The 17356-nt window shown below is 40.9% G+C and overlaps 1 protein-coding gene across 3 annotated transcripts in view; it reads left to right on the forward strand.

The window, feature by feature from the left end:
* Positions 1-17356, forward strand: part of ripor2 (RHO family interacting cell polarization regulator 2) — a 109770-nt gene that overhangs the window by 75968 nt on the left and 16446 nt on the right. For all 3 annotated transcript variants that reach the window (XM_034160149.1, XM_034160147.1, XM_034160148.1), the window contains exons 2-6: positions 1003-1123; positions 3709-3864; positions 5473-5551; positions 6801-6824; positions 7225-7278. In XM_034160149.1, the coding sequence (XP_034016040.1) occupies positions 1003-1123; positions 3709-3864; positions 5473-5551; positions 6801-6824; positions 7225-7278 (434 nt within the window). The remainder of the gene's footprint in view (positions 1-1002; positions 1124-3708; positions 3865-5472; positions 5552-6800; positions 6825-7224; positions 7279-17356) is intronic.

A 17356-nucleotide genomic window follows, 5' to 3' on the forward strand; every position in this document is an offset into this window, starting at 1 on the left:
AGGATTACGTCAAAACTACTGCACAAATTTTGACAAAATTTTCACCACAGATAGACATTAGACCATGAAAGACTCCATTAAATTTTGGAGGTGATCTGGATCCAGATTCTGGAGCAAGTTTCTCTCATATAGGGTATGAAGGATTACTTTTAGCAGGATTACGTCAAAAGTACTGCACAAATTTTGACAAAATTTTCACCACAGATAGACATTAGACCATGAAAGACTCCATTAAATTTTGGAGGTGATCTGGATCCAGATTCTGGAGCAAGTTTCTCTTCATATAGGGTTTGAAGGATTACTTTTAGCAGGATTATGTCAAAACTACTACACAGATTTTGACAAGATTTTCACCACAGATACATATTAGGCCATGGAAGACTTTTAAAATTTTGGAGGTGATCTGGATCTGGATTGGCGGACGTCTGAAATCTCTGGTTGGGCTTGTTTTAATTATTTTGAATTTGACAGGGCGACTAAATATCAATTATGGAGATGAAAGGCGTCTAAACTGCACATCTGCGGGTTGGTTGGTTGGGTTTCCTGTGATTTATTCACATATAAAATGACAACTATTAAACCTGTGATTTTCACCTACAGCAGATCTGTCATCTCACCAGGTCTGGTTGATTTATGCTGTTAATTAATCATGTTAATCACATGACTTTTATCTGTGCTTTATGCTCAAATGTTTGAGGCGTAGTTTGTGACTATAGGGGAGATATAACAGGAACAATTCGGGCACGTTTGCAGTCGAGTGGTGACTGATGCGGAGGAGCTGAGCAGGCATGTCGGCACAGGCTCTGAATGCCGCTCGTCCACCTCGCACCTGACAGGCATCACCTGTCTGACAGAGCGCACTTTGTGCTGCAGCTGTTGATGTGGTTTTTGTGTCGATTGTGACTTTTGTTGCACTGTTGCTAATCCTGAAGCTCGCGCTGAATGCCGTCAAATCGGCTTTCAAACCTTTAATGGATTTGTGCGTGTGTCTGTTTTCCCAAGGTGTGTCGACTCGTGTGCCGGAGATCATGGCAGCGGGCACCCACTCCCCCGGAGGGCCCAATGGCATAATCCGAAGTCAGTCATTCGCTGGCTTCAGCACAATACAGGAGAGACGCTCAAGGTAAGCGGAAGGCTTCTTCATCAAAAGTTAACTCATGTTAATCATTTCTGAAATCACATTTGGAGCCATGGCGGGTGTCTAAAGCTTGTTTGTCAAGGTGTAATGTGTGTCATTATAAATTGTGTATTATCACCCTATTAATGTGTCAAAATGTATTGAAAGTTGTCAGAGGAATAGTTAGCAGATCACCCATTACACAAGCAGTTTAGTTAGTGTTGTTGCAAGATGCAGTGGCGGCACCAGAGTTTTTCTTGATGGAGCTATGTGGGTGCTCGGTTATTTATCGGTGTGGTGTTGGATATGCATGATAAAATTCGTACCTACTACATATGTCTGTAAAATGCGCTGCCCAAATTTAAATGTGTAACAGCTCACATTCAAATATGAAAAGCTCCTGCAGCCAGGGGTGGCTTCTCACAAATTTCTCAAGGGAGGCTGAGACATCATGCTGCTTCCTCCACCAGCTCTCTGCTAGCACATACTGTTTACGCCTGGTGTGGGGGGCCAGTGTTCTAATAAATTTTTGCATGGCCCCTGTCAGCCATTGGCCCTTAGAATGGTCCTAACCTTCACCCCATATGGTGCCCCTGTGTACAACGAAAGGACATTTGTGCAAGTCCTCCAGGAACCCGTAGAGGTTGCACTGTAGTTCCTGCAATTTGGGGGGTAAAATATGGGTTTTTACATTCTATTAGAGAAATCTGGGCAATCTTCAACCTGAGTGTGAATTCGCCCAAAAGGGGCAGTACTTTATGCTGATTGGATTGTGACATTCATAGGGGGATCAAACTTTCTGGAGCCGTAAAATATGATAGACAAAAATTCTCTTCGTTTGGCTTGTGGTCCAATTCAGGTTAACATATGTTGAAAATGATTTGTTGTGGAATTATGTCTGTAGTCGACCTTCATGATGCTACTTTTTGGTCTTTGTTGCTTCGTTTTTGTCTCTTGCTTCATCTCTTTGAAACGAGGCCCTCTCGCATTCACAGAAATATCTCTCACAATCTTCAGACTTTTACTTGGTGGCGCCTGAGTTGAGGGCTCCTCTTTAGAAGCCCTGATCTTGTTGAGTGAACTTATTTGAAGGCACCTCCCGCCCACCCGCCTCGTCTCCACTCAGACAGTGAACAGTGTAATTTTGTTGGAATGCCACGGACAGATGTGTGGGCGACTGACAAGTTCCTGTCTGATAATGAGAGAGATGGAAAGCCATTGAGATGACGCTCGAGTCTGTTAGTGCACCTGCCTGACTGAGCGTGCAACGTTTTTTTCCAAAGCGTGCATTAATGTACACTTGTTTTGCCTTCTTCTATCTAAAAGTACAAACGCACACCATGGGGCAGGATCAGCTTGGATGCATGTGCACATCTTTGCCTGCAGACTGTACTGCTGTGGCATCACACGACGGCGTGCGTGACCTTAAGGCTACACAGCACTCTCATTCAGCAGTGCCCTAGATTAGCAGCAGCTTAGCCTAAGTTGCGCTACGTTCCCTTGGCGGCAAGTTCCGACTTTGCCGAGTGCCGGAAATAGTTGACTCCGAGATGAGCTGGGATTGTTTCATTCAACTGACGGAAATGTCATTTGTCAGCTAAGTCTGAGATGGCAAGGGGTTTGAAAAGTGGAAAGTGCAAGGTGAGTGCACGCTAGCAGGAGAAAGGATGGTCAGAGCACCGTCCTTTCAGGACGAAAGTGGTTTTGCTTTGTTTTTTCCACTTTGAATATTGAAAATAAGTCTTAAAAATAGCTGTTTAATTATACACCTGAGCAATGCTTGTCTTTGTTCTCCTACTTTTCGAGGTCCTTTGGCTCATTTCCACCAACTTTGGCATGTGGTTGAAGATAGACCCCATAATTGTCCTTAAAACGTTTGTTTTGACAAAGAACAATGTCAAAGGTCAATGTTATTTATTCATTCACAGGCCAATTTACAGTAAGTTGTCCCCCCCCCCTTGGTGTGGACCTTGAGTCCATTTTTATTCTGTTTGCAGCAACCTTGATGCAGTTGGTGCATGTATATGTTTTCATCTGTGTGCTTGTGTGGCAGAGTTCTTCAGGTCTGTGTTCATGTTTTGACATGACGACAGATTGCTGCTATTCATGTTTGAATAATGTAGGTCAGAAGTGTCACTTCTGCATAATTTGTCCAGTGAGATGGAATCATGCCGACGCCGGTCTACAGGCGACGCCAGCTTGAATATCTGAAGTACTGTGGAATTCCTGAGCTAAATAGTTCCATGTTTTGTTTTGGGTTTTTTTTTTTCATTTAGGAGGTGTTCAGGTGAAGAAATGACATTTGTCCTGTTTTTGCATCCTAATGTGTTTTTCTTTCAGGGTTTCAGGCATCACTTTATAGGAACAGTGCAAAAAGAAAGCTGATGCATGACATTATAATTATTATTTTAAGTCTGGAATGATTTACTAATATTTAGAATTTTTTAATATTTTGAGTTGCATAACTCTGCTTTTTCTTGTACAGGTAGACCCCTCTGGTATTGGCCCAGGGGAGGGGAAAAAGCAAAATATTTAATGTGCACATTGTTGCATTCTCTGGTGTGTGTGTGTGTGTGTGTGTGTGTATTCAGGTGTAACTCTTTCATGGGGAATTCAGCAGTACAGAAGAAGCCTCAGTCCAAGCCCAAGAAGCCTCAATTGTCCGGCCATAAGGGAGGGAGCAGCTCTCGAGATCCACAGCCTAAAAGGCTGGAGGAGATCTACACCTCCCTCAAACAAGGCCTGGAGTGAGTTTCTCCCACTCAAACGCCACCATTTTTATTCATTTCTATTGTTGCTTTCATTCATTTTTCTTCAGTTCACCACTGTGCATAGTTTGGACATTATATCATCATGCTTGTATTTGTCTGTACGAGGACCCACTCTTGTGAATACAATAACTCAGCATAGGCCCCCCTTGCGGAATAGATCTACTAGTTATACTTTAGAGTTGTGTAGTGTTTGTACTTGCATATTAATAAGGATTGAGTGACATATGTATGTGACACAGAAACTCACTAACAACACATGGTAGACACTTGATACTTACACGATAGGTACTCCCTGGAGAGTAGATGAGCTGATTGCACTGTCATTGCTTGGTGCATATATGTGTATGTTCGTGAGATAAAGTTTTGGGTTTTTTCACAAATAGCATTGCTCAATGATGCGTTATGATAGCAACTTCACGTTACTAACGTCTGAAACATGGCGACATGAATATGCTGACATATGCCAGATCTGTTCATTAGGATTCTTACTTGGATCAATAAATCCAACACAATAGAAGACATCAAGAATGTTGGAAAAGAGTCTTCATATTCAGAAAGGATGTATAAATGATGTTGCTACAGATATGATGAAATGTATGAATAAGATTATGTTCTCAGGTGCCTAAAACTTGGTGGAACATTGGGCAGTTTGAGTGCTTCTAGTCTCTTGTATAGTTTGTATTCCAACTGTGGGCAGTTCCATGTTGCAGAAGCACACAGGCCCAAAATTATTTTTTGTAGAAATTGGGAGAATAGTACTTGAAATTGTAAGAGCAAATATTCACTTGTGCAGAAAGAAAGTAATTTCAATTACAATGACACTGTCAGTTTTATGCTGTTCTGCTTGTATGGGTATTGTATTCTCTGTTAAATATTGTTAGTTGCTAGTGTTGGTAACTTCAAAGTTAAGATATTATTGCTTTGTGTTAATGAGAACAGTGCACACCTCAGTTGAAGTGGGAAATTGGTTGGCAGCACTGAACCTGCTTTGGCCCAGAAATCATGAAAATACCAACATAACCTATTATTAAGTTGTCAAATTATAGAATATAGCTATTGCCTGTCAAAGTACATTGTTTTACCAGCAGGAAGTTCTTTTTTTGTAACTTTAAATATAGAGTGACATACTGTAATGTCAGTCACACATAATCATGCAATCATTCAGTTTATGCTTTTGAACTGTAACATGGCAAGGAGCAGCAGAATGACAGTTGCTTGCAACCTTATATCCTAGAATAAAAAGAGTTGTATAGTTTGAAGACAAAGATGCAGTAAAGTTTATGAATTTCCTTATTGGCTTTTTTTTTTTTGTAACGTCAGTCACACACATAGTATTGAGTACCACCATCTTGTACTAAGCACCAACAATGTTTCCTTCCCTTACCAAGTAGACCTTGTCCCTATTATGCCTTCACCAAGATAGAAACACTCAGGGGCTGTATATTTTAAGTCCTGGTCACTTCAAAAGGTCCACTTCCTTTCTGAATGTAACGTCAGTCACGGTGGAATTGCCCTTGTATTTAAATTGTTGAAAGCTCTCAATATTGCCACAAAAATGTAATTGTAATCCTTTTGTTTTCTCAGCGAGTATCTGGAAGTTCATCAGACAGAGCTGGACAAACTCACGTCCCTTATGAAGAATATGAAGAGGAACTCTCGCTTGGTGAGAACAAACTTTAGTCACTTTCTTTTCCAGTAAGTGTTCTTGTAGTGCTCGAAGACAAGTTACAAATATGTGAAACTAAGATTTCAGATTTTGTTTAATTGATATTCAAATGCTTAATGATTACTTAAACCTTAAATTCATGGATTATTTACGGTTGGTATGGATAGTCATGTTTAACAGATTTTTATTCGCGGGGCCATCAAATATGGCCATCGGGTATTGCAGAGGCTTTTCGTCTGTCTGTGCTGAGCATAAGTCCAGTCTGATTACTGCCAGACTCTTGAAATTCAGAGGGACAATTCTTGGGACACAGAGCTTGGACAAGTTCAAAGATGATGACCTTGACATATTATAAGAGGTTAAAAAGTCACATTTTGTTTCAGTTTGATCTGTTTTGTGTTTGAGTGACGCGGGTGACAGCCAATCAGAGTAGAGCTACACTGTGACGTCAGTTGCTGGTCTCTTCAAAACAACTTAATTTTGTGTGTTTATATACACATTTCCCATGTATTATGTAAAAGCTCGCGAGAAATAAACACTTCTAAAACTGAAAACACTGTTTTTGTAACCTGATAACACCTCTGGAAGGATTTACAAACTATTTATCAGGCATTAGCATGGTGACATCACAGGCTGCTAGCTAGGTGGAAACTCCATTTTGTTTGTGTGTAAATAGAACCTCTTTGTCATATATTATGTACATTCTAGTAAGAAATAAACACTTCTTAAACTGGAAACATTGTTTTTGGAACCTAATAACACATCTGGAGTGATTTATAAGATATTTAGTGGACATTAGCATGCACACTAACGTCCGCTAACTTTTTATGGGTTAAACCTGTCTTATTAACACCTTAAAATGCACAGAAGGTGATCTACAAATATTCATTGATTTGCACATCTTCTGCTCTTGTCAAAAGCTCATGGAAACACACACGCAAAGCCTAGATACCATTAAATTGTAAATATTGTTTATGATTGATTGAGAGAGCGGCTTTATTGGACATGTACAAATTGTATGTAAGACAATAGGATCTTAATAATTAATTAAACAACTGCAAATTATAAAGAACACAATGCTCATATGGCCGAGGGTATTTTAGCACTGCTTTATATTTTTATTTTAAATTTTTTTGCAAACTGCTGTGATCTGCTTTGTTGTCATTATTTATGCAAACCAGAGCCATGCTCTGCTGTAACTGTGATTATTTCTTTGCGTTTCTGTGTGTTTTTGTCCTCTCTGCAGGGAGTGCTGTATGATCTTGACAAGGTGAGTTGACAGAGGGGAGTGTCTGCCGTTACACCTGCTGCAAGTGCCGAGTGGATTTGAAAAACATTTGATGCGTAAGAGTTGAAAGGAAGGAGAAAGAGAAAGACGACCAACGAAATAATGCAAGAGAAAGGACAAGAATGAGAGAAACTGTGCAGAGGGACATAAAGAAAAGTAGTTTTAGAGGACTAGCTGTGAGATGGAGAGAAGTTATTCGAATTAGCATGAAATTTGCATATGAGGAACAGTGCATTGCATTTTCTGAGACATTCTTTGAGTAATCTGTAAAGATAGTAAACAAACTTGTCAGTTGCATAGGTCATTGTAGTATTTATTGTGCGCATTGATTAAAACATAAAATTACATACACAGATAAATTCTTGTGCTTTGTCTTTTGCAGCAAATCAAAACCATAGAGAGGTATATGAGGCGTCTGGAATTTCACATGAGCAAGGTGAGCTCTGACAAAACACGGCAAAGCTTCCAACAGAACAGCAAAATCATGAGTTGGGGTGGAGTGACTTTAAATATGACCACTAAGCATTCTGGGTAGGGTCCACATTAGATAGTTGATGCATGGACACGGTTACGCCCCAATGAAAGTGAAACGATGATGTTCTTTTGTGGTCTTTTGCACTTGTGGTGGTTTGCGTTGGAATCGATACACATGCACGTGACCGACCATGTCTCACTGCACCTACACAGCTTCACCATATGTGCCTTCATCGCCTGTCGCACCTCTTATGGACTGCCACACAAACCAGAGGAAGTTAAATAACCACAGCATTCTGCAGAAAGCTGATTAGTAAAACCAACACTTTGAATTTGCAACTCATGTCAGGATTTGATTTATTTATTGTTTCGGGATCTGTGGTCACTGCCACTGTTTCTGGACATTTTCAGGAAAATGTTTAATTGATCACGTAGTAACTTGGGCTTGGTGATCCATTAAAGGCCAAAATCTCTTTGGCTTCAGTGCTTCCTGAGATCTGTGGGTTAATATTGTTGTTTTTGGCAGTTACCGTGACAAAACGCAACTTACTGACAAAAGGTTTTCTTAGAGCTTATGGAAAATTGTCTTGCAGATGAGTTGACACCAAAATATTTTTGTGGATTGATATCGATGTTTTCTGGATTGACAGCTTTGAGTATGTGCTGCACATTGGAACGTAGGCAGTGTGTGCTGTTGAAGGTTTGAGGCGTTGCCTCAATGCCTTCATTCACCTCGATCTTCTCTTATCTCCTGGCATCCCGCTCATCAATTCTGGCATTGCAACCGCAGCTGTGGGCAACAGAAACCAAACTACAAGCACATCGCTTTGTTCTGACACACTGGCGTTCGTTTCTAGTTTTTTTTTTTTTTTTTGTACTTTCAAGAGATTTTCATATTTATCTTCAGCATTTTAAAATTTTATGGCTCTACTCTGCGTTCATGTCTGATACAGGAAGGTTTTGTGTGACTAGATTCAGGTGGTGTTGATGTTCTTCTTGGTTAATATTTTGGGAAAGTGCCTGCTGTTTGATGGTGGAAGCAAATGTTCCCCCACCAAGAACACCAGGTAGGGTAAGGTGTTATTTTTTCAGCATCCTCCTTTGTAGTATCTGCCATGGTTGCTATGTAATCCCCTCCAAGGTTGCAGGCCTCTGTGACTTTTCTTCCACGTCCCCCTATGTACTCTTGTAATGGTCTCTCTTGCTGTGCATCAAATCAGACATGACAGCAGGCAATCGGAACACACACACACCCAAACAAGAGCCCCGTTCCAAAGGTAACCATGGTTACCCGTAGATGGAGCCTTTGAAGCGCTCAGAGGTGCCATCTATTGGATGACGTTAAACCTTTTGTGCGCTCACTCAGACAAAAATGAGCCTTAAGATGTGCAAAGGCAACACAGCGACAGACACAAATCGACTCCTTAAACAGTTTTTTGTGTCTTGCGAGTGTTTCTGTTTGAAGGCTGCATTGAATCTGGGTCAGGGCAGTTAGTGGGTTACGGTGTGGACTGACTGCCGGGCCTCAAACATGACCACACAGAAGAAGGGACGTGAGGACTGAGATGAAAATAGCCGAGAGTGTTTGTCAGCGTTGGAAAATTTGTCTGCTTGCGTGCTCCACTTAGACTTTGATAGCTAAGAAACGGGTGCATTCATGCTGGTTGTGTCTTGAGGTTGTCATGAGGTTCCTCTTAAAGCATGCACTCAAAGGCTTTGTCCTTCATTCCAACTTTATTCTAAAGCTAAAGAATCATCTTCTTTGCTTTGCACAAAAATAGATTTGATTGCAGCTGCAAATATTTCCAGGCAGTTGAAAAGCCTTGAAACAAAAAAGTTACATTGAGTACTGAGCTGTCATTCTAAAAATGTACTCGAGCTTCTGTCTGGATGCTTGTCTTTGTTGTCAAACTTTTGCAATGAGAAGCTAAATTCGCCTGTTTTTTGACATCTGATTCACTCAGTTTACTAAGATATGTTTTACCTGAAGTTCATGTAGAATAACTTGTATTGCTACTCGTCTAATCCTTTAAAGGTGTTATGCACTTTGACTTTTATTTATTTATTTATTTATCATTTAAAGGAGATGTGATACTGAAATTATAACAATTTAGATTTAGGCTGTTAGTGACCATCTGATGATCCACCGGATTACTATGTGCACTTCTGTGACCTGTTTCAAAGTATACGGCATTCGCAGCAAACAGCTACAGAGACTTCCGAAAAGAAAGTACTCGTGAATACTCGAGTGTTTCCGACAGGTGACGTAGTTATTAGAGGTGTCCCAGCGTGCGCTTCAATGGAATATAGCTGCTAACATTAAGAATGGAGGCATAGATTAATTCCAAAGTTTACACAAGTGTGATGTTGTGTTATGACGACTCGTTTTTAAGTGAGAACTGTTAATTTTGATGCAGTCACAGTAAAAGCTACGGCTGTGAGAACGTTTTGTGCACCTGCGACAATTAGTCATAAATGCAGCCTGTTAAAAACGCTAATAAGTGTTGTATATAACTGTGAAAAATCTAATAAATATATATATAAATATATATCTGTGTCATAATGGAGGCATTCCACGTCCATGAAGTGGCAATAAATGGCTGACATGCGGGTTAAAAGAGCGTAACAGCCGTTTTAACCCACGTCAGCTGTTTTTTAAGGGATTATTCAACATTAATTCTCTTTTAAAAAGAGCAGTCCGATGTGCACAGTAGCAGAAGTACAAATTAAAGTTCAGCGCTGACATTCGCCAATTTGAGGAAAGTGGGACTGGAGTCATTTCTGTGATTAAAAGTCGAACCGTTTATTTTTTTCACACCTTGCTCAGACTTGGCCGGGCGCCTGTTAAATCAGAGACAGAAGGCTGTGATTTGACACTTTTCTGCTTTTACTCCTTTGTCTGCCTTCGTATTATAATAGTTTTTGCAGTGTGCACGCTGATTTAAAAATGGATCCAAAAAGTCCACACATTTACAGCATGAAGTCGGTAAAAGAGGGAAAAATGTACAGCTTACCTTCGAATTGGAGGTGATGATTGTAGAAAGAAAACCTTGAGGGTCAAATTAATCCATAATAATGCATAATCCAGTGACGGAGAACTTTAAAAGTGTCATGCACTTCATTGCATGACACGGAGTTACAGAGCTGCAGCTGCATAAATTAGGCTTTAAATTAATTAAATAAATCATAATAAATTGTAAATTTATGTAAATTTGATAGCTTAACTATTTTGATTTTGATAACACCTGTACCTGGATGTGTTGCTGTATGTGGTTAAATGATTTAAAAAAAAAAAAAGTTAAACATAAAAGGTTCATTGAGTAGTTCAGCACAGTTGGAATCAAAATATTCTGAGTTGACACCACTCTCCTCAAACAAGGGACTCTAGGTCGGGAAATGAAATGACACACAGAGTGCCGGTTACATTCTTGCCTCCAGTTCTCAACGAGTCTCTTGATATGTATTTATTCAGTTAGCACTTTCAGCCCGGTTGTCACTTTTGTTCCTTATTTTGACACTGAAGAATATCTGTGAATTGGAAGACATCAGTTGAGCTTGTGGGTTGTGTGCATTTGTGTTACAACAACAGTTCAGAGCTCTGATCACTGCACAGATTACACAGATTTGTGCACGCAAAAAAGAGGAGCTTTTTAAGAGACTGGAGGTGCTGATCAGCCTGCGGGGAGGAGCAGCCACCTTTTAAATGTGTGTATGTGGAGATATTAGTGGAGGGGAGTGAATTTGACGTCAAATTTATCTTTCAAAATAGCAACTAAGAGTTCAGAAGATAGTTGCTTCTCTGAAGTTGCAAAAAGTTTAAGATGCTCCTGTGTGCTGAATTCTCGTGCACACGCGGCAATCACTGAATCATTGATGTGCAGTAAGTATTGAATCTGTGAGATTCGATCTGAACCCACAATAAATGTGCAGCGTGGCTACATGTGCAGTAGTATTAACAGTGTATTGCAGTACTACTAACCCAGTAGTGGTGTGCAGTGATTATCTGTATCTTGCCGTGTTTTATTTTCTGTGGCGACCGCACACGAGATCTCGTGGAATTTGCACCGTGTCTGATGTAATTTCGGCCAAAAGACAAGATTGCAACGTGTGTTTCACAAAAAACCACCAAATAAGAATTTAACAATAATCAAGATTTATTTTGAAATGGTGGGGGTGGTGTCCAAGTGGTTTGTGCACTTGGTACCAGTGTGGAAGGTTCCCGGTTCAAATCCCACCCCTGCCACATTTCTCCATGTAATGTAGAGTAACGTCAGGAAGGGCATCCGGCGTAAAACTTGTGCCAATTCAACATGGAGATCCACCTCGGATCTGCTGTGGCGACCCCAAGTGGAAAAACAAGGGAGCAGCCGAAGGGACTTAATCTTACTAGAGATTTATTATGAAATCTCTCATGAAGTAGTTGTACTGTAAGGCTTTGTTAATCACCACATGGTTCCACTCGGTGTCATAGTACCACCGCATGGAAATGTCTCTCACCTGCAGCCGCTAACGCTTGGGATACGGGTCTCTTACCTACAGTCCTGTCTAAAGTTTATGCCCCATGTCCCACCCTTCCGTTACGTTTCATACAGACAAACCTGGTGAGACGGTAACCGCTTACAGACTGAGCTGTGCTTAGATGATAGTTTTTTCCTCTGTTTTTCTTCTAATGAATACAGCACAAAGGCAGTTTTGCATCACTTGCTTTCCATCTTTTGCCCACAAATAAACAACTTGTCACTGCAGCTGTGACAAACCGTGACAGCTGTCAAGTTTAAACTTCCGATGACGCGCTCTGTCTGGATTTGTGGCTGTCACAGCCGGTGGTGGCCTACGTGCCGGACAACCTCTTGCAGACAATAATGGAACATCAACTTTTCCATCTACCGATGACCGACGTGTGATTGTACTGCATGTGTTTAGGCGTAGACGTGTCTCACTGTGCGGGACAGCTGCCGTGTGGGACGACTTTATTGTCCATCTGTAAATTGTTAGTGTTTATGATGCGTATCAGCGCGGCCTTTTTTTCGTGGTCGAGCTGCTGGTTGGCTGCAGATGTCTGCGGCATAATTGGCCTTCATGGAGGAAGCAGGTGGCAACATACAACACATAGGATGTGGTGCATGGGAAAGGTGTGTATGTGTGCATGTATTGTGCCAGGAGCATCAGCTGGGCATCATTAAGAGGAAAAAAAATGACAGATTGAAGGTCAGAAGTGTGACTTTCAGTCTCCTGCACTGCAGAAAGACCGACTGAATATTTCACATGTGATTTGATAAGATAAGCACGGTCGTAGCTTTCACCACATCTCTCAAATGCTAATCTTGCCACCCACCTATAAACACAAATGCCTATACGTCCCCAGAGAGGGACTTTGCGTTGCGCGTTTAATGCTCTTTGTTGTTGTTATGTGCCGACGCGGGTTGAGGAGCGGACCTGCGTCTGACTGAACCCAGCGCTAAATAACCAGAAAGCGGTTCCAAAAACAAAACATTTATTTCCCTTTCGTGCAATAATTGTGTACAACATAAAAGTGCGTTTGTCTGGTGGAGTGAAGGACGGCGCGCTCTCCAGCGCCCAAAGGGATCGAAGCCTGGCGCTTCTGGACTCAGGTTCACTGCCAAACACCCCCCAGGTGGACACGACAAACTGACTCTCTGTGAAGGATAGAAGAGGTGAGGTAAGTCAGCAGCTACAACTAATATCCTTCAAAGGCACACACTATCAGCAACACATTCAGGTCTGACTTTAAGCTTTATGTAAATGAGCAGCTTCTCACAACAGGTGGAGGATCATCAGTCCGCACGCCACGGGCGTGAGAAGCGAGCTGCACAATTTTCATCAATGTTCAAATATACTGCGTAACAAAATACCAAATTACTATTAACACTTATTCAGACAATCAATCACCTCTGTGTACTGACAGCATGTGTCCCTCACCCGTCCTCCTTCACAGGCACGATGTGTCAAACCCAGGCGCGGTCCTCAGCGTCTCACAAACGAACGTCACAAGGTCGAGTTCCCGGCAATTCTGCTTGAATCACTCATGGCTTAAATGCAGAATGCCATCTCATTATCTGCTTCAGCTGAAAGTCTTTAAGTCTGCACGTGAGCATCATCCACAGGTGCTGCGAGTCATTAGGCCTGCACATGAACATCCTCCACAAGTGCAGCCAATAATGTTGATGAGGGTGAAGGATTCTTCTGCCAGCACCGTCTCCACAGACAAAAACCAGTTTGCATACCACCTGGAGAGCAAAGAAAAGAAAACAACACAAAAACATCCAGCCAAACCCCCCAACACACAACAGTTGTGGCCTGTTCGTTTTAATCTCCCTGTAATCACGGCGCCTCTGGCAGAAAGAGAGCGCGCGCCCAGCATTATTCTAATATCCAGGATAACGGCTTCATCATAAGAGGATTCTTGCCAGATCCTGAAGCGTCTTTGTTCACATTATTTAAAATCCCACCATTTAAAATAGATACTGAGATGATCCTTTGAAAACTCTGTGATACGTAGTAACAAAAACACATTTCACCTATGTGGGAGCATAATTCATTCCCCAACAAAGATTTTCCCTTAATATCGCTGAGTTTTTTGTGATCCCGCTGATTTGCAATTAACACAGGATTTAGTGCACTAACGGGATTTAATCTAGAGGAATTTTACTTGCAGTATTACTTGAAAACTGGTACAAACTACTGCTGATATAGTTGGTACATTAGCAAACTTGTACATGAATTTTGTATAAACTGTTTGTTAATGTTATACGTTTAATTTCTTTAGTGATACCAGGAGAAAAAAAAAGGTGAAACGTAAAAGGCAGCTTTCTGGAACATGTCCATCTTGTGTGATGCGTTTGAGTCAGTTGGTGGTCTCCTGTGTGTCACACCTACATGTGCTGTTCTTTCCATGTAACTATTCTGAGGTTTGTGTTGCCTCTTTGACTGCATTTTGTCTTTCATATTCATTCTTTTCTGCCACTGAAATATCCCTGAGGCAGAGCAATATGCTGATGGTCATCCTCAGAAAGCAGTCGGATGTCCTACAGAAGGACATTTCCTTGAAGGCATCAATAGGTCATTGTAATGAGGACAAAATAAAAGCAGTTTGAATGATTATTTATCTGCCCCAGTTTATGAAAGCCCAAATTACTGTGCTTTGACATGCATTTTTCATCAACCAAAAAAATTTGTTATTTTTTGTAATTATCCAAGTATGATGACTAAACAGTCTTTTTTTATTATTATTATTTTGTTCTTATATCATACTATGTAATGGGTAAAATCTTTTCCTGCTCTTTTATTTAAAATTAAACATTTGTTCAAAGCAAGGCTCCAGGTTTTCACCAGATTTCACAAAAATAAAGTAAATTAGTTTTTCAATAATTCTGCCAATAAACAGGTGCGGACAAAACATCATGTACTTGGCATTGAAGTATTCCATTACTTATTCATTACGCAAGTACTAAAATCACTTCATGTACGCAAACCACAAACATCAGCTGTTTTTCAAAATGTATTTTAAAAATTTGATTTGTTCAATGCAAAATATGCACAACAATCCTCATATAAAATATTTCGTATTGCCCAGCTCTACACCTGTACGTTTATATGTGGTTTTCTTTTGACATGCATTTTCATCTCATCTTCAGTTTTCCCAAATTATTTATTTATTTTTTTCCCAAAAACCTGTTGGTTTGTTGACCCTGTGCCAGCGCCGTACCAATCCAACAGCTCAACGTACCAGTTGTGGTTGGAGACATATTTTATAAAGGGCTCGGCTCAGCAGCTGCAACGCCGCCACATACCACAGACAGACGGGCTGGGTTGAGTTGGTGGGATGGGGCGGGTGTCTGTTTCTGTATGCATATGTGCACTTGCGCCAACAGTTGCTATAAAATACATTTCCACTGTTAGTCACTCTTCGGAATGAGGTGGAGCGATTAACCCCCCACCCCAAAACCACAGCAGCATTGCACTTTTATCACAAAACCTCATCTGGAAGCACAGAATAACATGCACGTTGCATACATGTAGGCATATGATCTCTCCATAAAAATGCACCAATAGTTGGTGTGGCTGGTAGCATGGTAGGCATCAGAATGGCCCATTTTCTCCCACTTCCCCGTAATGAGAGCTATAAAGAGCAGGAAGCATTAATATTTCAGCGCGGTCGTCAGACAAGCTGAAGTATTTTCCTTTGAGGCCCACCAGAGGTGTTTTGTTGTGCCTGCCTTTCCACACCCATGTTTTCCAAAAGAGTAGAAATCAGACTGAACTATAGGGGAATCAACAATACCCCAGGATTTTCATTTTTTAGCAACAGGCTAACCTAGGTGTATGGAAGGTATCGTCTGTCGTCGTATAAAGCCGGCCCCATATCAGGAAATGGCTGTAAATCAGCTTCAATAGGACACGGGCCAGACGAATGTGTAAGAGCAAATCCAACGTGAGCACTCAGATTTGTCATTCCCGGCCTAGTTTGGTAGTTTGTTGTTGGTGTCAATGTTCTCCCTCCCTGTGGGCTTGGGTTATTATTCTGGTGGTGCAAACTGAGTTGTACAGATGTTCCCAAAATTGCTCTAAATGTTGTCTGCCACAGTGGGAGTTTCCAACTGAGGTATCATACTGCAACCACATACGTAGGTGTCTGCCGCTGGAGGCAACACCGATTCCCCAATCTCCTCACTGCTTCAGTTCACGACATTTCTGCCTTATTTTCCCCATCGATCCATCTCTATGTGTGGTCTTTGTTGTTACTCTTTTCCACCTCCATCCTTCAAACTCTATTTTTACAACCTCATTTTTTAAAATTTTTGTTACTTTCCTGTTAAGCTTTTTACTTTATTTCCCGACATGCGACTTTATGATGTCCCTAAATTGCTGCCGTAACAAAGTGAGTCAGTCGGCATTTCAACTTTATTTAATAAGTTGAAATCAGTCGCGATGGCAGTCACAGTGACATCACAACTTTGAGCTCTTCACATTTCTTTGTCGATCATTGGGTTCAGAGATGAAATAGAGTTAGCAGTCGTGCTCATTTCAAGCAGTGAACATGAATAAGTGTATTTACTAAAAAGGAAAATGTGCTGCTGAAATGAGAAAATGAAGGTCTGTTCTCGTAGGCTGCTACCAGAGATGCCCACCAGTCAGCTCACACTGGAAAACGAGAACATAAATAATAATAGCAATCGAACATACAAAAAAGCATGTGGATGTCATGAGAAGGTTTTCTCTGAAATGCTGCAGCCAGTATTTGATTGTGTTCTTCAGTGTCTAACCACATATTCCCTTAATGTAATTTAGTTAGCTAACTAGTATAACCTGTAGATGCTAACTCATGTGAAAATAACTGTCGTGTTTGCTAGCCATGTCATGTAACTTTAGAAAATTCTGCCCAACGGACATGTAAACGTTTCTAAAACTTAACGGCATGTTTTCTGTATGCTGCAACAATACTGGATGATATAAATACACTCCCTTCATATAATTTATTTATTACTGAGTAGTGGCAGTGCCACAAGCTAGCTAGTGAACTAGCTAGCTTAGTATGACCCAGCCGCTACAGTGGCTGTCCAGGTTAGCTAGTTCATTGCATCAGCTTACAAATTAGCTCACCATTCTGTCTAATCTGTTTAATTCTGCCCTACATACATTTGCTCTAAAGACATCATTGACAGCCACTTGTAAGGCAAAGCTAAGTGCTACAAAAATGCTGTTTATATCGTCATTCATTTCTGCGTGATGGTCATTCATGCTGCTGTATCACATTTAGAAAGATGGCAAACTCTTGAGGTACGCCATTTGGTTGTGATAATTTTTAGTTTGCTCGGAGAGTTGTAATTTTTGTAGGAATATGTAGTGTGATCTTTTGATCGTAAGTACCTTAATCTTCCCAGATGAGTTGCTGCACAATGGATTGTCACAAAAACTTCCTTATGAACCACTTTTTTTTTTTTTTTTCAGACCAGTTAATTTAGGTGAATCGCTGAGAAACTGGGTACCTTCTGTGCCCGCCATTTACCTAATCATAGTGC

The sequence above is a fragment of the Thalassophryne amazonica genome, chromosome 20, assembly GCF_902500255.1.
Source record: "Thalassophryne amazonica chromosome 20, fThaAma1.1, whole genome shotgun sequence".
Taxonomy (NCBI): Eukaryota; Metazoa; Chordata; class Actinopteri; order Batrachoidiformes; family Batrachoididae; genus Thalassophryne; species Thalassophryne amazonica.